This window comes from Notechis scutatus, chromosome 14, assembly GCF_049901735.1.
Source record: "Notechis scutatus isolate UNSWTSFEM ecotype Mainland chromosome 14, rNotScu1.2, whole genome shotgun sequence".
NCBI lineage: Eukaryota > Metazoa > Chordata > Lepidosauria > Squamata > Elapidae > Notechis > Notechis scutatus.
In genome coordinates, this window is record NC_142022.1 from 1,441,064 (window position 1) to 1,461,993 (window position 20,930).

At 46.8% G+C, this 20,930-nt stretch overlaps 1 protein-coding gene across 4 annotated transcripts in view; it reads right to left on the bottom strand.

Annotated features, from left to right (window-relative positions):
- The window catches only part of MAP4K2 (mitogen-activated protein kinase kinase kinase kinase 2), a 53,976-nt gene extending 33,875 nt beyond the window's left edge, over nucleotides 1-20,101 (bottom strand). For all 4 annotated transcript variants that reach the window (XM_087943691.1, XM_087943690.1, XM_087943689.1 and 1 more), the window contains exons 1-5: nucleotides 19,887-20,101; nucleotides 7,731-7,788; nucleotides 5,520-5,610; nucleotides 3,861-3,925; nucleotides 570-625 (exon numbers count right to left, since the gene is read on the bottom strand). In XM_087943691.1, the coding sequence (XP_087799817.1) occupies nucleotides 570-625; nucleotides 3,861-3,925; nucleotides 5,520-5,610; nucleotides 7,731-7,788; nucleotides 19,887-19,982 (366 nt within the window). In that variant the 5' untranslated portion in view covers nucleotides 19,983-20,101. The remainder of the gene's footprint in view (nucleotides 1-569; nucleotides 626-3,860; nucleotides 3,926-5,519; nucleotides 5,611-7,730; nucleotides 7,789-19,886) is intronic.
- Nucleotides 20,102-20,930: the final 829 nt, after the last annotated feature.

Here is a 20,930-nt window from a genome sequence, read left to right on the forward strand (position 1 = left end):
GGACTTCAACTCCCAGAATTCCCCAGCCAGCATGTATAATAGAAAGGGTGGGAAACCGTTTCCAAATAATTGCCCAGCAAATTATCATTATAGTGGAATTATAGGTAGTGCTCGACTTACGACCACAAGGGAGCCCTACATTTCTGTTGCTAAGCAAGACAGTTGTTAAATGAGGTGTGCCCCGTTTTATGATCTTGCCTGCCATATTGGTGAAGTGAATCCACTGCAGTTGTTAAGTTAGTGTCAAGGCTGTTAAGTGAAGCTGGCTTCCGCAATGACTCTGTTTGTGAGAAGGTCGCAAAAGGGGATCATGTGATCCCAGGACACAGAAATAATCACAAATATGAAACGGTCGCCAAACGGCCAAATTTTGATCATGTGACCGTGGGGATGTTGCAAACGGTCGTAACTGTGAAAAATGGCCATAAGTCACTTTTTTCAATGATGTTGTAACTTCAATCCCGAAACAAATGCTCGTAAGGCAAGGACTGCCTGAATATCAGTCCTGGAACCCACTATATTTTGCTTTTCCCGGCAGGAAGAGTCATCCCCATCACCTTTACACTTACCTGGAGGGTTTCTCTGCAGACATAGGCAATCTGTTTTTCAGATAGAGGCCCAGTACCTGAAAAAAAGAGAAAACTGAATTATCTTAGCACCTAGAACTTATGTCATGCCCCTGTCGGAGTCTGAATCCGAGGAGGAAGACAAACAGCTGACAGGGAGTGGGAGTGTGGCTCCATTGGCTGTGGAGGAAACTGGAGAAGAGCGAAGTCCGGCTGGGCAGAGCAGGGAAGAGGTAGAACAAGAGAGAGGGAGTTCAGAGGAAGACCCAGGCCCACCCTCCTCTTCATCCTAGGGTACGCAGGGAGGAACGGAGAAGGGAGCAACATGGGTTGCATGGCTTACGGGGGAGGAAAGGGCCCTGATTCCCTTCATTAGCCACAGCTGGGAAGGGACTTTAAAAGAGATGCAAGCTGAGTGTGGCAGCTTCTGGGAGCAAACGTGAGTTTATCTTGTGTTGACTTTGCTTATTTATGTTCCTGGCATCTTCCAACTGTGTTGAATTACTGCCATTCCTTCATGTCTGGAATTCTTGCTCCTTCCCTGCCGAACTAATTACCTCATTTGCCTTGATTGGACTTTTAGTTACAGTTTTTGTTGACCACGTTTTGGCCTTGATTCCCTGCAGCCAAAGGCTGTTCCTGGGAGAGTTTTTCTCCAGCCAGAAGGTAACCAGGACCTTGGGGGCAAAGTTGGAGCTAATAAAGGGACTCCTACTGATTATCTGACTGTGTTGCCTTTGTGCCACGCCCCTTTGGGTCATCACAACTTAGAAGAACAGAGATGGAAGAGACCTTGGAGGTCTTCTAGTCCAACCCCCTGCTCAAGCAGGAGACCCTACACCATTTCAGACAAATGGTTGTCCAGTCTCTTTTTGAAAGCCTCTGGTGATGGAGCACCCACAACTTCTGGTGGAAAGTTATTCCATATTAATTGCTCTCACCATTCATTAGGAAAGTTCTCCTTAGTTCTAGGTTGCTTCTCTCCTTGATTAGTTTCCATCAGTTGCTTCTTGTCTTCGCTTTCAGTACTTTGGAAAGAAGTTTAACCCCCTCATCTTTATAGGAGCCCCTCAAATGTTTTAAGACTCTTAGTCCTTCTTTTCATTAAACTAGAGTAGTTTAATGAAACTGCAAGAGTTCTTTGCATGTTTTAGCCTTCAGTCCCTTAATCATCTTTGCTGCTCTTCTCTGCATTCTTTCCAGAATCTCAATATCTTTTTTATATTGGGGTGAGCACAGGGGTGGGATTCTACCAGTTTGCACCTATTCGCTAGAACCGGTTGTTAACATTCTAAGCAGTTTGGAGAACCAGTTCAGTTGTTAGAAGAAATTACTGGGCTAATCCTGTAAGGAAGGCAGGAAGGAAACATTCTGGTGTTGCTTACAGAAACTGCCTCTCTATTAACCCTTAGTACATTCGTGGTAGGACTAGACTTCCTGTCTCAGGAACCTCTCTGGAGTTTTTTTCCCCCTCCTTTGCTGGTACTTTGCTTGTGTGGAGTGACCATTCCAAGTTACAATGGCACTGAAAAAAGTGACTTATAACCATTTTTCACACTTACGACTGTTGTAGCATCCCCACAGTCACGAGAGGCCAGGCGAGGAGATGCGTGCCTCGATGTGAGTGATGTTGACTTGGCCATGCCCAGCCAATAACATGACCACCAAGCCACGTCCACCCAGTCACATGACCACCAAGCCACACTCCCCAACTAAGCCACACCCACAGAACCAGTTGTTAAAAATTTGAATCCCACCCCTGGGTGAGCAAAACTGGATACAGTACTTCAAGTGTGGCCTTACCAAGGCATTATAAAGTGGTACCAACACTTCATGTGATCTTGATTTCACCCCTTTATTAATAACTATTAATCTTGAGTTTCAGCATCTACTGGCCACTCACCGCCCCAAATCCTGCAGGGGTGGAATCCACCAAAAGCAAATTTGCAACTTTCCATTTTGTTGGGATTAAATTGCACATGATGACATTTTGTTGAGTTTTCCAAAGAATTTTCCCTAAACTTCCCCCCATGGAAACAAAGGGGGCATTCATTCATAAGAGGGAGGGCCCATATTAATCATCTTTAATCCACTTTAATCCCTTTAATTCGGAGCAGCCAAACTGGCCCTTTGGTTTAAATTCTACAGGGGGTCAAAGGCGCACTGTTTCACTCTCCATCAGGCAGCCATCACTTCCTTTTCTAACTTTTCCCCCCAACTGCAAATTGAACCCTCTCCTGGCACCCAAGGCACATGAGAGCAAAAAAGGGAAGTAAAATTTTCCAAAAGGGAACTAGCCAAGGCTGGATCATCAACAGGTTTGTTTCTGTGAGTTGTGCGGGGGGGGGGGGGGGGGGAGAAAGGGAAATAGGTGGCCAAGCCAAAGGATTTAATCTCCCATTTGCAATTTTTTCTTTTCTTTCAGTTGTGGTCCCAATTCTCGGAGGCTACGTGGACATATCACATCTATAGAATCCTGCATCCAGTTTCCGTCCCCACATTACAAAAAAAGATGTTGAGACTTTGGAAAAAATGCAGAGAAGAGCAAACTAAGATGATTAAAAGGCCTGGAGCATAAAACATGGGAAGAACAGTTGCAGGAATTGGGTTTGGCCAGTCTAGAGAAAAGAAAGACTAGGGGAGGATAAGTTAGCAGTCTTCCAGTATTTGAGGGGCTGCCACAAAGAGGAGGGGGTCAAATTATTCTCCAAAGCACCAGAGAAACAACGGATGGAAACTAATTCAGGAGAGGAGCAACCTGGAATTAAGGAAAAATTCCCTAACAGTGAGAACAATTAATCAGCTTGCCTTCAGAAGTCCCTGGATTTCTTGCTTTCTAGATAATCTAAAAGCAGAGCTGAACCTTCCTTAGGACTGAAGCTTTTCAGTGCAGACTCAGGCAGCAGATTGCAGAAAGGAAGATCTCTAAGTGAATCTGTGATTCTGTGAGCAACTCAATCTGCCTGCCTGCTTTGCCTGCTTTGGGGTAAAAGTTGCTCTTTTTATTAAAAAAAATCAATATTTATATAAATATTTATAATATTTACATACAAGCCATGCCCACCCAGTCACATGACCACCAAGCCACACCCACAGAACTGGTTGTTAAGAAATTTGAATTCCACCCCCGGTTGCCTCCTGCAAATTATGCTGGAATGTAGGCTGATCCCAGGAATGTAAGCTACCACGCCATCTCCACCATCTCTACTATAATGTGTATAATCCACTTAGAAATGGATCCTAAAAGGACAGCAAATAATACTTCCTTCCGTCTTCCAACAGGCAGAAACTCACTGTGATAGATCTCCTGCAAGGACCCCCCTCCACAATATTCCATGCAAATCCACAGTCGATCATTCCTAAAATCCAGAAATAAAAAGGAAATTTGTATCAGAGAACTGGAGATATACACATACATAATTATTTGGGACAGCAAGAGCTTGGCTGGTTGGGTAAGATGCGATCCCCAATTCAATGTTTCTCAATATCGGTGGCTTGAAGAAGGATGGACTTCAACTCCCAGAATTCCCACAGTGAAAGGCAGCTCGTCAGGCAGGCACTTCTGACTCAAACCAGGTTTGCATGATGGATTAACCCAGGGTTTGTTGAATGAAACCTGATTGGTTAAGGACACTTCTTTCTCAACCTTTTCCATTTGAAGATGGGGGGACTTCAATTCCCCAGCCAGCATGGGAGTTGAAGTAAACTCATCTTAAAATATGCTGACTGGGGAATTCTGGGAGTGGAAGTCCATCCATCTTAAAGCGTGCTTGTTGGGGGATTCTGGGAGTTGAAGTCCACCCCTCTTAAAGCACCCTGGCTGGGAATTCTTGGAAGTCCACCCCTCTTAATAGTGCCTGTCACGCAGATGGGCAGAAGGCAGAAGAGAGGAGAGCAGTGGAAATCTATGGGCCGGTCCTTGGGACGGAAGAGCCACTGCTGCTAGCAAAGTCCCACCATAGTTCTGGGGATTAAAAAACAGGGGGCAGAGACGAATAGATGTGGCAGACAACAATTTATCTCCCAGCCGGATAGACTAGTTAGCCTGCGATGAAAAATAAGCTTTTTGCTGTGGCTGCTGGTGCTCCTAATAAAGGAATCATTGATTTCACTGCAGAGAGTTTGTCGTGTTTGGGGCAGAACAGGTTGCCTCTGAACATGTAGGGAGCGGAGTTACATTTCACCGTGTCTAAGATTTGGGACTGGAAAAAAGAGGCCTTTGGGGGTTAGAGAATGAAGAGTTGGATTGGGGCCTTCCCATCTGTTAGTGCAGTGGTCACCAACCAGTAGGCCGGGGACCACTGGTGGTCTGAGAGAAAAAAATTGGTGGCCTGCAGGGAAATGTGCCCCCAAAGCAATTAATCCAGGCTGCACGGGAACACAAGGCCCACACAGCCCGCCCACCCACTGGCCCCCATCCTTCAGCTGAGCGCAAACCTTACCTTAAGTAGAGCCATGCAAGCTGGAACTGGAAGGTAAGACCAACGGCGGGGAAGGGAAATTCGCCCCGGGGTGGCTTGCTGACGTTGGTGGGAAAGTCGGTCCCCTATTCCAGAGCTGGAGTAGTCACAGGACTGGCCTTTTGGTCATCCCGGAGCAGCTCCTCCAGTCCATGGCAGGCCGGTGCACCTGGGTGGAGGAGCAGCTGCTCCGGGGTGACCAAAGGGCCAGTCCTGTGACTATTGCAGTTCTGGAATATGGGACCGACTTTCCCACCAACGTCAGCAAGCCAAGTCAAAATTCATATTAGTGGTCCGCAGGATTTAAAATTCTGAGTTTGGTGGTCCCTGAGGTCCAAGAGGTTGGCGACCCCCGGGTTAGTGTATTATACCGTGCTCAACTTGCTACCCGATAATTTGATAAAGTTGAGAATAGGGGCTGCCCGGGGGCTTAAGCAAGTCTACCGCTTCCAAGTTCCCATTGTGTTTTACTCCAGAGGACGGAATTCTCTACCTGAGGTAGCTTCCAAAATACATCACAACGTTGTGATGGCGACAATCCCTGAGGGTGGTAATTTCTTGCTGAATCGATCCGATGTCATCCCCTAAGATGGGAGAACAGTCTCTAAGAAGACCTTCCTTCGACAATGGTTGACACACACACACACACACCCCATTTCTTTTTAACAGCCCCTCAAATATTGAAAACACTGCTATCACGTCACCCCCTAGTCCTTCTCTTGAGGGACCTTGAGGTCTTCTAGTCTAACCCCCTGCTGAAGCAGGAAACCCTATATATCAATGGTGGGTAACCTTTTTGGGCTCGTGTGCCAAAAATTGTGCGTGCGCTTGCACATTCGCGCTCGCGTGCCAGTACCCAGAAGGCAATGTGCCCCCCCATGTCCCATACGCATGCGTGGGCAAACACCCCACCGCCCCCTTATCTGCACTGAGCCTCACAGCTGATCTTCAGTCGGTTTGAGGCCTTTTTCCGCCTCCCAAAGGCTTGAGGAAGGCTTCTGCAGGCTTTGTAGGCTGAAAACTAGGCCCGTTTCATACTTCCTGATTTTCCAAAAATACCGGAAGTGACACAGTGGGGCTAGTTTTCGGCCTACAAAGCTTGCAGAAGCCTGCAGAAGCCTTCCTCAAGCCTTTGGGAGGCCGAAAAAGGCCTCAAACCAGCCGAAAATCAGCGGTGAGGCAGGCACATGCGCAATGAGGTAAGTGTCTGCAGCTCGCGTGCCGGCACAAATGGCTCTGCGTGCGCCATCACAGCTATATATCATTCCAGTCAAACGGTTGTGCAAACTCTTCTTAAAAGCCTCCAGGGACGGAACACACCAAATGTCTGGTGGCAAGTCGTTCCACAGGTTAATTGTTCTCACTGTCAAGAAATTTATCCTTAGTTCTAGGTTGGATCTCTCCTTGATTAATTTCCAGCCTTTGTTTCTTGTCCTGCTCTAATCTGCTATGAAGAATTCTGGATAATTGGCTGTCTTCTCTCTCCTTAAAAACCTCCAGGGATGGAACACACCAAACTTCTGGTGGCAAGTCGTTCCAGGGGTTAATTGTTCTCACTGTCAGGAAATTTCTCCTTAATTCCAGGTTGCTTCTCTCCTTGGTTGGTTTCCAGCCATTGTTTCTTGTCCTGCCTTCAGGTGCTTTGGGGAATAGGTTGAGCCCCTTGTCTTTATGGCAGCCCCTCAAATATTGGAAAATGGCCATCATGCCACCTCTAATCCTTCCCTTTGTTAGTGACTAGTCTATTTCAATTTCATTGTACACACATGCATAGGCCATAAATGTTTAATTGATTGATTGATTTGATTGATTGACTATCCATACCCAGTTAGAACACGGAATGTAGAATAATTGGGATGGAAATGTGAGAACTGGTCATAAGTCACTTTCTTTCGGCATCGTTGTAACTTTGAACAGTCACTCAACAAGTGATTGTAAATCAAGGACTACCTATATTATCTTTGCAGGTTGGGCAAACTGAAGGGTAACATTAAGCCAGAATATGGTTGGTGGGTTTAGTATTTCTCAGTGTTAGCTGAGGAATTGTGGGGGAGGAAGTCCACTCATCTTCAAGTTGACCCCTGGAAGACTGCACCCAGTTTCGGTCACCACCACATTGCAAAAAAAGATGATGAGATTTTGGAAAATGTGCAGAGAACAGCAGCAAAGATGATTAGGGGACTGGAGGTTAAAACATATGAAGAACGGTTGTAGGAATTGGGTATGACTGGGGGGGCCATGATAGCAGTCTTTCAGGATTTGAGGGGCTGCCAGAAAGAAGAGGGGGGTCAACCTATTTTCCAAAGCACCTGAATGCAGGAAAAGAGCAACGGATGGAAACTAATCCAGGAGAGAGGCAACCTAAAAAATTAAGGAGAAATTTCCTGACAGTATGAACAATTAATCGATGGAACAGCGTCCATTCAGGAGTTGTGGGTGCTCCAACACCAGAAGTTTTTAAGAAGAGATTGAACAGTCACTTGTCCAGAATGGCAATAAGATCTCCTGCTTGAGCAGGGGTTGGACTAGAAGACCTCCATGGTCCCTTTCCGTTCCATTCTGATTCTGAGAAGCAGGCCTACCAATATAGTAGCAACCTTTTATTTCCTGAGCTGGCCTATCTTGAAATTGGTTAAAATTGGAGTGGTAACTACTAAGAATTCACCGACTTTTTGGAACATAAAATGTCAGAATTGCCGCCTACCTGGGTCAATTTTCACAATTTTGATGGCTACCAGTTCTCCAGTTTCGGTATCTCGCCCCTGTGGAGAGAACCAGAGTGATCAGGAAAGGAATAGGTCGTTCAGGAAAAGCCTCTACGCATTGCTTTTCTGTGGGAGAAGAGATTTAGTGAAATTCTTCTGCTCCAACTTTTTCACGCTCCTGCCATATGCTCTTTGGCTGAAGAAACGGAGGTGACCACTGCCCCGTAAAGTCGGTCACAACGAGTGGGGGAAAACCCGCAGGGACAGCTTTACTTTATACCTTACCATATGCTCTGCTACCACTGTTCCACCCTGAGTAACACAGTAGTTATCCCAAATAATTTTCTTCCTGTAAAGGATGCCTCTGAACCCCCTGGAAAGTCATTCGTTCATTCATTCATTCATTCATTCATTCATTCATTCATTCATTCATTCAACCTGTCTTAGCCATGAAAGCTGGCTGGATGACTTTGGGCCAATCACCAGGAGACAGTGTATTTTAGTCCCGCCGTAGACATGAAAGCTGGCTAAGTGACTTTTGGCCAATCATCAGGAGACGGTGAATTCTAGTCCTGCCTTAGGCATGAAAGCTGGCTGGGTGACTTTGGGCTGATCACCAGGAGACAGTGAATTTTAGTCCTGCCTTAGGCATGACAACCAACTGGGTGACTTTGGGCCAATCACCAGGAGATGGTGAATTCTAGTCCTGCCTTAGCCATGAAAGCTGGCTGGGTGATTTTGGGCCAGCCATATTCTCTCTCACACGGGGCTGTGGCTGTGGGGAAACTAGGAGGAGAAAGGTATGTTGCGTATGTTCTCCACCCTACGTTATTTGTAATAAAATGTGGGTTGCAAATAAATGCATTCATCCATTCATTCCTTCCAACAATCCCCCAGGATCTCACCGATGTTACAAGAATGCAAATATTAAAACATCCACAGGTCCAAGTATGATTCAGAAAAAAATAAACAATGCAAAGTGGGCATTGGATCCCAAACAGAAAATAGTATGTAGGAATAACCTTGAGATACAGAGGGATCAATAACAAACTTTACACAACCTGTGTACAGGTAGATCCTCGACTTGCAACAGTCCGTTTAGTGGCCGTTCAAAGTTAGAACGGTACTGAAAAAAGCGACTTATGACAGTTCTTCACTCTTATGACCGTTGCTGCATCCCCAGGGAGAACAACATTCAGAGGCTTGGCAACTGACTCATATTTGTGGCAGTTGCAATGTCCGGGATCATGTGATCCCCTTTTGCAACTGTCTGACAAGCAAAATTGGGCCAAATTCACTTAATTATCGTGTAACTCACTGAACGGCCGCAGCGATTCCCTTAACACCTGAAGCAAGAAAGGTTGTAAAAACCGAAAATGTTTCACAAATGTTTCAGATATTTTGGGCTCCAAAATTTAAACCCTAACTTCCTGTATTGTTTTAAAAAGTCTTCGAAAGTCAGATGGCCACATAAATTCTCTCCAGATACCAGGAGAAAACCTTAGCAGTTGGACACGGGGACAAAGACTTGTGTCATCATGAGTCAAATCATCGGCACCTTACATGCCTTGATGACTGTGCAGTCAAAACTCCCAAACTGTCTGTTCCACTGGATAAAATTCACAAGAAATTCCATCCATAGAAACAAGTATTTCTATGTTTACAGAGAGGAAGGGGTCAAGCTATTTTCCAAAGCACCCGAAGGCCAGACGAGGAACAATGGATGGAAACTGACCAAGGAGAGACTCAACCTGGAAATAAGGAGAAATTTTCTGACTGTGAGAACAATCAACCCATGGAACAGAAGTTGCCTTTGGAAGTTGTGGGAGCTTCATCCCTGGAGGCTTTCAAGAAGAGACTGGACTGCCCTCTGGCAGGAATGGTGTAGGGTCTCCTGCTTGGGCCGGGGGTTGGATTAGATGACCTACAAGGTCCCTTCCAACTCTGATTATCTGTTATTATTCTGTTATTCAGAAATTGTGGGAGCTTCATCCCTGGAGGCTTTCAAGAAGAAACTGGACTGCCATCAATCAGAAATGGTGTAGGATCTCCTGCTTGTGTGTGTGTGTGTGTGTGGAGGTTGGACTAGATGACCTCCAAGGTCCCTTCCAACTCTTGTTAATCTGTAATCCCCACAGCCAGGCTCCTTTCCTCTTGAGGTCACAACTAAAAAGGTCACTAGTAATGTCAGTTCGATTATATTGGGCACAAATAAAGGACCCTTCCCTTCATAGAGAGATTACTACAGTATGGATAAATAAATAAATACAGGTAGTCCTCAATTTACAACAGTCCGTTTAGTGCGGGGGGTCTTCAAACTTGGCAGCATTAAGACTTGTGGACTTCAACTCCCAGAATTCCTCCTCCTCCAGTCATGTTGGCTCAGGAATTCTGGCAGTTGAAGTCCACAAGTCTTAAACTTGCCAAGTTTGAAGAGCCTTGTGATAGATAAATAGGTAGACAGGTAGGTAGGTAGGTACGGAGAGAGAGAGAGAGAGAGAGAGAGAGAGATGACAGATAGACAGACAGACAGACAGACAGACAGATAGATAGATAGATTAGATAGATTAGATAGATTAGATAGATAGATAGATAGATTAGATAGATTAGATAGATAGATAGATAGATAGATAGATAGATAGATAGATAGATAGATAGATAGATAGATAGATAGATAGATAGATAGATGATAGATAGATAGATAGATGATAGGTGAAAGGTAATAGAGCAGGGGCCTTCAAACTTGACAGCTTTAAGACTTGTGGACTTCAACTCCCAGAATTCCTCCTCCTCCAGTCATGTTGCCTTGGGAATTCTGGGAGTTGAAGTCCACAAGTCTTAAAGCTGTCAAGTTTGAAGACCCTTGATTAGCGACTGTTCAACTTTGCAATGGCTCCGAAAAAAAGTGAGTTATGACTTTTTTTTTTTTTGCACTTACGACCTTTGTAGCATTTCCCTCTGGGATCAAAATTCACGTGCAGCCAAAATTCACTATGGCAGTCAGGTTGCGTGAAGCCATGGTTTGTCAAGAACACCTACAAACACACAAAACGGGCAGCTCCTTTTCTTCAGACCCCGTTCTGCTTAGCAGTGAGACAACATCCTGCCTCCCTTGCTCAGCCAGCTCAACCGCCACCAAGGGTGGGAGGCGCACAGCTGCTTGTCGGATTGCAGAGCATCGGTGTGACGCAACCGAAGAGGAAGGGGAGCAAAACCACCCATGGAATGGCTTTGCCGTCGGAAATGGAGGTTGCCATGCACCGACTGGAGGTTTTCAAGGCGAGATTGGGCAGCCGCTCGTCTGAAATTGGGTCAACCTATTCTCCAAAGCATGTTCTTACGGGGAATAATGGAAGAAAAAATTAGTAAAGCCGATACCTATTTAATTTTACGTGTAATCATGGCAGCAAGGAAGATATTCACCCAAAATTAAAAAGCGAGTGAAATCCCTAGTGAGGAAGTTACGATTGGTAAGATATTACAATGCGCCGAAATGGATAGGTTGACTTTAGAATTGAAGGATCAAGATGAATCAGAATACCATAAAATTTGGAACAAATTTTTATTACTGGAAGGGCATGAAAGGGAGTTCATAAAATTGAAATAAGAACTTAAGGTGAACTAGGGATGAGATGACGGACCTCGTACACGAGAATTAATGAGAAAGATTTTAAAACTACGAAGTCTAAATGTATATGTGTCTATAAATGTATATAAATTGTACACAACTTCTTTATCTTTCTAAATGCAAAATGTATCGACAGAAATGTATGTCAAAGAAGATCACCAAGTTCAACGTTTTTAATGTTTTTATATGCAATAAAACTTATTTTTAAAAAGGAGAGGAGCAACCTAGAACTAAGGAGAAATTTCCTGAAAGTGAGGACAATTAACCTGTGGAACTGCTTGCCACCAGAAGTTGTGGGTGCATCACTGGAGGATTTTAAGAAGAGACTGTGCAGCCACTTGAAAGAGGGCAGAGAAGAGCAACAAAGATAACATAATAACACAGTTGGAAGGGACCTTGAGGTCTTCTAGACCAACCTCCTGCTTGAGCAGGAAGCCAAATGGCTACCCAATATCTGCTTGAAAGCCTCCACTGATGGGGTTGGATTCAACTGGTGTTACTACCGGTTTGGTGACCAACCCCGTCGGAGTTGAAAATAGTCACCCTGGCTGCCAGCTAACCAGCCCTAAGCTATTCCTAAATTAAGAATCTCAGGAAATTGCTGGTTCCTGAACAATGTCTGCACACAATGGGCATCAGCCGGGATCCAAAGAGAAGCAGCCCACTCCTAATTCGGTTTGGTGTCCAGGAGGTGGGAGAAAAAAAAGGTCCAGGAAAAGGAGTGGGAAGGCTGTTTTATTCTCTTTTGATATGCAGAAGGGAGGTCAGATCCGTCCCTCCCTATTAGGATCCAAAAGGAGTCACAAACCAGGGTGTGAAGTGTGTGTCTTTCACATCAAGGCAATGTGATGACCCAAAGGGGCGTGGCACAAAGGCAACACAGTCAGATGATCAGTAGGACTCCCTTTATAAGCTCCAACTGTCCTGGTTACCTTCTGGGCTGGAGAAAAACTCTCCCAGGAACAGCCTTGGGCTGCAGGGAATCCAGTCCAAAACGCGGTCTACAAAAACTGGAACTATAAGTCCAATCAAGGCAAAATGAGGTCATTAGTCCAACAGGGCAGGAGAAGGAATTCCAGACGTGAAGGAACGGCCGCAATTCAACGCGGTTGGGAAGACGCCAGGAACACAGATATGCAAAGTCAACACAAGATAAACTCACCGCTCTCAGCATGCATCTCTTTTAAACTCTCATTCCCAGCTGTGGCTAATGAAGGGAATCAGGGCCCTTTCTTCCCCCGTAAGCCACGCAACCCATGTTGCTCCCTTCTCCGTTCCTCCCTGCATGCCCTAGGATGAAGAGGGGGTGGGTCTGGGTCTTCCTCTGAACCCCTTCTCCCTTGTTCTACCTCTTCCCTGCTCTGCCTAGCCAGACTTTGCCCTTCCCCACTTTCCTCCACAGCCAACAGAGGCACACTCCCATGTCCTGTTGGCTGCTCATCTTTCTCCTCGGATTCAGACTCCGACAGGGGCATGACAAAGGCTCGGCAATTGCTATTCTGGGTCCAGAGCCTCCTGTGTTAGCTAGTGAGGCTGAGCTGCACTAACCATGGTTCGGTTGCTACCGGAGTGTCCCTGTTCTGACCTAGGCTTCACCAAATCACGAAACAAGACTCCTCGTCCCGACAAAACCCCTTTTTATTTGGCTAATGTGAATTTCCTCTCATTCACATCCAACAAAGTCCCGGCAAACTGTCTTTCAAGGGTGAATTTACAATCACAGACCTTTATCAGGCTTGGAGAGCTGCCAGGCCGATAGCTTCCAAACACTGTACAAGGAAATATTTGGCAAGGAGTCCCTGTGAGTCACAAACTCAGATAACAAATCTTCACACTAATTAAACGAACTAACTGCCTCCTTTAAACACCCCTCCCCTTTTGCTCCCTCTTCATTCCCTATGGGAGGGGCCATTCACTGCCATCTGTGCCCTTACTCCTGAGTTGACCTTTGTTCCTTAGCTGTGCCCTTCTTCTGGCAGCTCTGTGCATGCGCACATTGGGAAACAGGCTCCAGCTGTTCTTCTGCCCCACTGATCTCCTCCTCCGAAGGCAGCTCATAACTGTCGGACAGCCCTGGCCCCATCTCTGCCTCCGACTCAGAGTCCTCGTCAGAGCCTTCCCCCGACTCCAGGATTGGCCCATGTTCCTCCCCAACCTCCTCACTGTCCGAGTCTGCCACCAGCTCCACTGGCCACTGGTGGGCCACAACAGTCCCCACCTGGCACTGTCCCCCACCACACTGTGATTCTCACAGCATCTCAGCTGGGTTCCCACAATCTTTGAAGCCCCAGCCACGTCAACCACGTGATGGCTTGTTGGGGGGTGGGGAGCATGGGGAAGCTCTGTCACCCTGTGTCATCCTGGTTAAGAGTCCCAAATACAGGGAGTCCTCAACTTGCGACCATCACCGGGACCAGAAATTCTGTTGCTAAGCAAAGAGGTTGTTGAGTGACTCTCGCCTGGTTTTGTGACCATTTATTATTATTTTTGGCCATGGCTGTTAAGCAAATCGCTGCAGTTGTTATCGTACGAATAGAGGAGAATTACTGGTAGATAATTGGTTGTCATGATTGAAATGAGGGGGTCTGTGGTGCTTTCTGAGCACGGCGGTTTTCAGGCAGACGTTTCATGACCCAACTAGGTAATATCATCCATGTTACAAGGGTTTGTGAAGAGGAAGAGGAGGAGGAAGAGGGGAAAGAGGAGGAGGTGGAGGAGGTGGAGGAGGAGGAGGTGGTCCCACTGAACTCAGTAGGTCTTAATTCCAATTAAATCAGCACCAGATTATACTGTAATACAGAGGCCAGATTTTCACTAAACTAGAAGGGTGCAAATCCCGCTCAAGATTGTCGTAAAGGCTAGAGTGCAAAATCAAAACAACGGAAAAAACAGGTACTCCTCGAGTTACGGCCACAATTGAGCCCAGAATTTCTGTTGCTGAGCGAGACCTTTGTTAAGTGAGTTTGGCGTCCATTTTACAACATATTTTTGCCACATCTGTTAAGGGAATCCCTGCCGTTAAGTTAGTTACACGGTTGTTAAGTGAATCCTGGCTTCCTCATGGACTTTTGCTCGTCAGAAGGTCGCAAAAGGGGATCACGTGACCCTGGGACACTGCGACTGTCATAAATAGGAGTCAGTGGCCAAGTGTCTGAATTTTGATTTTGTGTGTCAACTCATAAAACATTCCTATGCCTGTTTTAGTAGTTGCCATAAAAATAAAAAGGGGAAGGAAATCTGGAAGAGCAGTGCAGCAGTTTGGAAGCGGAAATACATTCCAACTCTTATCTGTAAAAATTGTAGCGAAACTACCAGAGCTTTTGCCCTGGAATATATTTAAGTGGAGAATGTGATTGATGACACACCCAGGCTGTGAGCGTGCTCAATTGGAGAATGTGATTTATGACACACCCAGGGGGGACAGGGGAAACAGGGTCACAGGGGACTGTAAATTATGCCTGCCAGAGTTGGCTTCATAGAGGGCAGTGCCAGTATGTCGCCTCTAATAAATCCTTTGAAGTTTTTTGAAGTTTGGCTCAAGAATCATGATTTAACTAGGGCTATTGCTGGAATCCTGACAGCGTGACCATGGAGAATACTGTAATGATTGTATGAAAAGCGGTCCTAAGTCACTTTTTTCAGTGTCGTCGTAACTTCAAACGGTCACTAAATCAATTGAGGTAAGTCAAGGACTACCTGTGCAATAAAATACAGCTTGGGGTGGGGGGAAAAACCAATTTTACCAGCAAGAAAATAGGGCTGGATTTAAATGCAGAAATGCAGAAGCATCATAAAATAGGATTATCATGATTGTGACTACTGGTATTAATGATGCTAAGGGCACCTCATGGGCTTCTAAGGATGAACACACAACCACATACACACAATTATAAGAAAACAACATACGGAAGCGTCACAACAGCTGTTCCTCCAACTGCCTTCAGTGGGTACAGAATCTGCAAAACGCCCATGCTTTTATAATATTTTTTGTTCTTCTCCTCTTTCCCTCTGGCTCCAGGAGGCTAAATCAGATTTACTCAGAGAGGAAAGCATGGATTAAAAAAAAAAAAAAGTATTGAGGACTAGTAACTTGAATGAATCGGTTTAAAGACACAGATTGCATTATTTTTCCAGTCTCCCAGTCGAAGCTCTTCTACCAGCATAAAGATCATGCGGGTTAGACATTTTAAGCAATGGGGGCCCCCAACATAACTGTTAAGATGCCAGTTGCCCAGGATTGTTTTATAGCGGTTTTTAAAATGCGTGGACTTCAACTCCCAGAAGTCCTCAGCCAGCCATGCGAAGTGGAGAATTCTGGGAGTTGAAGTCCACACATCTTGTAGGTGCTTGTAAAGGTTGGAAAAACACTGTTTTATAGGATCTGTTTTAATCAAGAGATCCTTTTCGACTCTGGATGTGTGAACTAACGAGACGGGATGAAGCCAGTTCGATCAACTGGTGTGCCCAAATAAAATAAATATATCACTTGGATGGTGAAATGAACAGTGAAGATACACACACACACACACACACACACACATATGCCTGGATACGTTGCACGAGAATTTACATCAAAACATTGGATCGCTGTTCGTCAACCCTGTTAACTTTAAGATGGCTGGACTTCAACTCCCAGAATTCTCCAGTAAATATACTTTTAAGAGGAGCGGCCTTCCAGCCAGCTGAATTCTGGGAGTTGAAGTCCAGCCATCTTAAGTTAAAAAATAACAGATAATCAGAGTTGGAAGGGTCCTTGTAGGTCATCTAGTCCAACCCCCCACCCAAACGGGAGACCCTACACCATTTCTGACAGATGGGCAGTCCAGTCTCTTCTTGAAAGTCTCAAGTGATGAAGCTCCCACAACCTCCGAGGGAAACTTCTGTTCCATGGGTTGATTGTTCTCCCTGTCAGAAAGTTTCTCCTTATCTCCTTTGGAAAAAACTCATGTGATCCCTTTTTGCGACTATCAGACAAGCAAAGTCGACGAACCTAGACTCACCTAACAACAGTGTCACTGAGGTAAAAACTGCAGCGGTTCGCTTAACAATGGCTGCAAGAAAGGTGGCAAAATGAGGTGCAAAATTCACTTCCAGGTATCTCACTTAGCAACGGAAATGTTGGCCTTCCGTTACGGTCATATACGTCTAGGACCGCCTGTGTTTCGCCATTCAGTATAAAAACAGATCTGTTTCTGGTTTCCATCAGCACAGCTGACCCAATCTGCATCTTTTTAACTGTTCTGTTCTGTCCTTGTTGGTTGCTGTGGCCCTGCCGGTGGCTGACGGAAGTCGGACAGTAGTGAGGAGGTTGGGGAGGAACCTGGGCCGGGCCTGGAGGCTGAGGAGGGCTCGGACGACCGCTCTGCATCAGAGGCAGGGATGGGGCCAGGGCAGGCTGACAGTCATCAGCTGCCTTCGGGCTCGGACAGCAGTGAGGCAGGGGAGACAATTGAGAAAGCGGGGTCAACTCAGGAGTAAGGCCACACCTCAGAGGTGACTGGCCCCTCCCATAGGAGATAAAAGAGGAGCAAATGGGACGTGGGCTTTTGCAGGAAGCAATTAGTTCGTCCGGTCGATTCAAGCTTTGAAAAGTTCTGTTTGTCAACAGAACTTTTGTCAAGTTTGGCCTTGCCCTGCGCCTGGCAATTAGTTCTCTGGCCACGTTCCAAGTGCGATAAGATAAGGGTGTCTATAAACATTCCCCTGAAAGACTTTTTGTGAAGCCTTGCAGGCTGTGAATGAACGTAATTCACAGCCGTGGAAATAAAAGAGGTTTTGCCGGGACTAAGATGGTGTTTTATGCTTTCTAAGGAAGCCTAGATCAGAACATTGGCTCTCTGAGCTTGGTTTCTTTTGTTGCAGATGTTTCATTACCAATCTAGGTAACATCATCAGGGCTAGGAGGGAGTGGAGTTTATGGAGTAGAGGAGGAGGAGGATCCTTGGTGCTCTCTGAGCTTGGTTGTTTCTTGCAGACATTTCATTACCAATCTAGGTAACATCATCAGGGCTAGAAGGGAGTGGGTTTTATGGAGTAGAGGAGGAGGAGGAGGAGGAGGAGGAGGAGGAGGAGGATCCTCGGTGCTCTCTGAGCTTGGTTGCTTTTGTTGCAGATGTTTCATTACCAATCTAGGTAACATCATCAGGGCTAGAAAGGAGTGAGGTTTATGGAGTGGAGGAGGAGAAAAAGGGAGGAGGAAGACGAGGAGCAGGAGTAGGAACAGGAAAAGGGTCCTTGGTGCTCTCTGAGCTTGCTTTTGTTGTAGACGTTTCATTTCCAATCTAGGTAACATCATCAGGGCTAGAAGGGAGTGGGTTTTATGGAGTGGAGGAGGAGAAGAAGTGGGGAGAATGAGGAGGAGGAGGGGGGTCCTTGATGCTCTCTGAGCTTGGTTGCTTTCTTGCAGACTTTTCATTACCAATCTAGGTAGCATCATCAGGGCTAGTAGGGAGTGGCATTCGCTCTCATTCTATATTCTTTTGCTTGCCTTATCAATTTTGGTGAGAATGGTTATTAGATAAAAATCCAATCAATCAATAAATATTCCACTATCAAGGATCTCAAAACATGCCACCCCCTCTCCCTGAGCACCAAGAATTCATGCTTTCCGTTAAACCACTCAAAATTTCGGGTGGCATATAAACTTAATAAATAATATTACAGTCCTGTGTAACAGGACTATCAATCTGGACCCCTGGACCCACAGGTGTTTTCAAATTGGCAAGTATTGCCTCACCCCCAGTTCCTATGAAATAGCAAGTAACCTGTGTTAGCGTACTGGTTACCTGTGTTAGTGGTAGTAGTAGACCTGTGTTAGTGTACAACAATACTGTATTTCTCAATATCAATAACTTTTAAGGTGCCTGGACTTCAACTCCCAGAATTCAAAGCAAAGCTGGCTGGGGGAATTCTGGGAGTTGAAGTCCAGGCACCTTCAAGCGGCTGAGGTTGAGAAATTGTGGCCTGCAGTGTCAAACAAACAAACAAACAAACCCCACTAGAAATCAGATAAGCTTTCAGCAAAGTAATTCCTGTTTAGTAGCTTGCTCCCAGGACTCCAAAGTTTCAGGAGGACCCCAAACAAAGGGGAAGAAACGGATGATGGGTCCAAAAATATTGCCAAGGTCCCCCAAAGCCAATTTCCTCTCTTGAGCTCTTTCTTCTTAAAATAGCTCCATGTTCCTTCCTCCGCCCTGCTCACCCACCCTTGCCAAAGCCCCTGCAAAGACAACCATTTTTAATTTGCAAGGATCTTCTTTCAACAGTTTCTCTTTCTTTCTTTCTCTCTCTTTCTTCTCTTCCTTCCACCCTCCCTCCCACTAATATTCTTCATTTTCTCTTGCTTCTTTCTCTCCCTCAAAACCTTCCTCCTCTTCTTTCTTTCTTTATTTTTCTTTCTCTCTCACTTGTTTCTCTTCCTTCCTCCCTCCCACATAATCTTTTCTCGTTCTTCTTTCTTTCTCCCTTTTTTCTCATCCTCCTTCCCTCCCTCCCACCCTTCCTCCTAATCATATTCTTTTTCTTTCTCTGCCTCTCTTTTTTCTTTCTTCATTCCTCCCTCCCTCCCAATCTTCCTCTTCTTTTCTGTATCTCCCTCTCACTTTTTTCTTCTTTCTTCCTCCCTTCCTCCTTCTTTTTTCTCTTCTTCTTTCCCCCTTCTCCCCCCTTCTTCTTTTTCTCTTTATCTCCCTCTTGCTTTTTCTCTTTCTCCCTCCCTCCCTCCCAACCTTCCTCTTCCTTTCCTTCCTTCCTTCCTCTCTTCTTCCCTCTTTCCTAGCCCTCAGCACCGCAAGATCCGCGCGTGCCAAACTCCCTGGCAACCCGGACAAATAAGCGCATTGTGGTCACTTCGCTCCCTCCAGGAAAGCGGAGCGAGCAGGGAGAGGATCCCGCCCGCCCTGCCTACAACTTGTAGCAAAGCCAGCCTGCCCCCCAGAGCCGACCTTGGCCGGAGAAGCAGCCAGCCAGCCAGCCAGCCAAGCCAGCACCACCCCACAGCCCAGCCCAGCCCACACTCGCCTCGCCTTCTCCAAAAGGCGCCCTCCGCTTGGGGCAACCCTTTGGTTCCTGTGCAACAACAAAAAAGGGAAAACTTGAGCGCAAGAGACCCGGACACGCCCCGGGGGGAGGCGGGGGAGAAGCCCTGGAACCCCCGGCCACAATTTCCTGCTTCTCCCACCCACCCACCCACCCCTCTGCACCCCTTCCCCAGTCCGATCCACACCCCACCCGGGAGATGGTGGTGGTGGTGGGGGTTGCAGAATGATCCCCACCGCCACCGCGCAGCGATGCAGTCCACGGCTCCTTGCTCCCGTTGCGCGTCTCCAAAAGCGCGCTTTGGAGAAGTTGCCCAACGGGGAGGGGGAGGGGGAAAGAAAAGGGGGCTGCCAGTCAGCGGGACCCCCCATTAGAAACCCCCTCCCCTGCTCTCTCCCCCTCCCTCCTGGGGACCCCTCCTCCCTCCCTCCCTCCCCAAGCGCGCCCGGGGACCCTCTCCAAAAAGCCGGCCGTGCGCCCCGTTGCGCACCTTGTAAACGTCGCCGTAGGTGCCGGAGCCGATGCGCTGGATGAGCTCGTAGCGCAGCCGCGGGTCCTGCAGCGAGACGTCCCGCAAGGCGCTCATGGTCCTCCCCTCGCCCAGCCGCCGAGCCAGGGCCGGACGGCGCAGCCGGGGACCAGCAGCGGCCGGGCAGGGGAAAAAGGCGCCTCCTCCGGGGCGGAGAGGAGCCGCAGAGGCGGCCGAGCGAGCAGGAAGGAAGCCAGGAGGAGCCCGAGCCGCCCAAGCCCCGCCTTGCAAACCCGCCCGCCCGGGCTCTTCCTCCTCCCGCCGCAGAAATGGACGGCCGGCGGCGCGACGGAAGGGCGGCCTCTGCAGCTGGCGGGCAAAAGTCCCTCTGGGCGCGTGCAGAGCGCTCCGCTGCGTAGGGAGCGCGCGCACGCCTGTGCAGGGGAGGCCCCCGCTTACGACCTCAAGGGAGCCCACTTTCTGGGAAGCCAACCCCACCCACCCCAAGCCAGATCGATCGATCGATCTCTCTCATTCTGTCTATCATCTATCTTTCTACCTATTATTCTGTTTATCATATATTCTGTTTTTCTATCTTTCTATTTTTCTATCTATCAGTGGAGCAGCTTGTCTCCAGAAGTTGCAAATCCTCCAACATTGGAAGTTTTAAAGAAGAAATTGGATAACGGATTTGTCTGGTGTAGGGTTTCCTGTCTAAGCAGGGGGTTGGACTAGAAGACCTCCAAGGTCCCTTCCAACTGTTATTCTATTGCATTCCTATTCTATTCTATCTATCATCTATCTCTATCTCTCTGATTTTATTGGTTTTTCAAAATATCAAATACAAAGAAAAATAAAATAAAAAGTAGTGGAAAACTAAGAAGAGAGGGAGGGAGGGAAGGGGAAAAAGAAATATAGTGTAAAGGGAGGAAAGGAAAGGAAAAGGTACCAACTTCCGATTCTTTAGCACAGTAGAAGAGAACATCACAAACCACAACTGTTTTGCTTTTACGCAACAGCTTGTACCAGCCATTTCTATGCCAATAAGCCTGTCAAATTAACAAA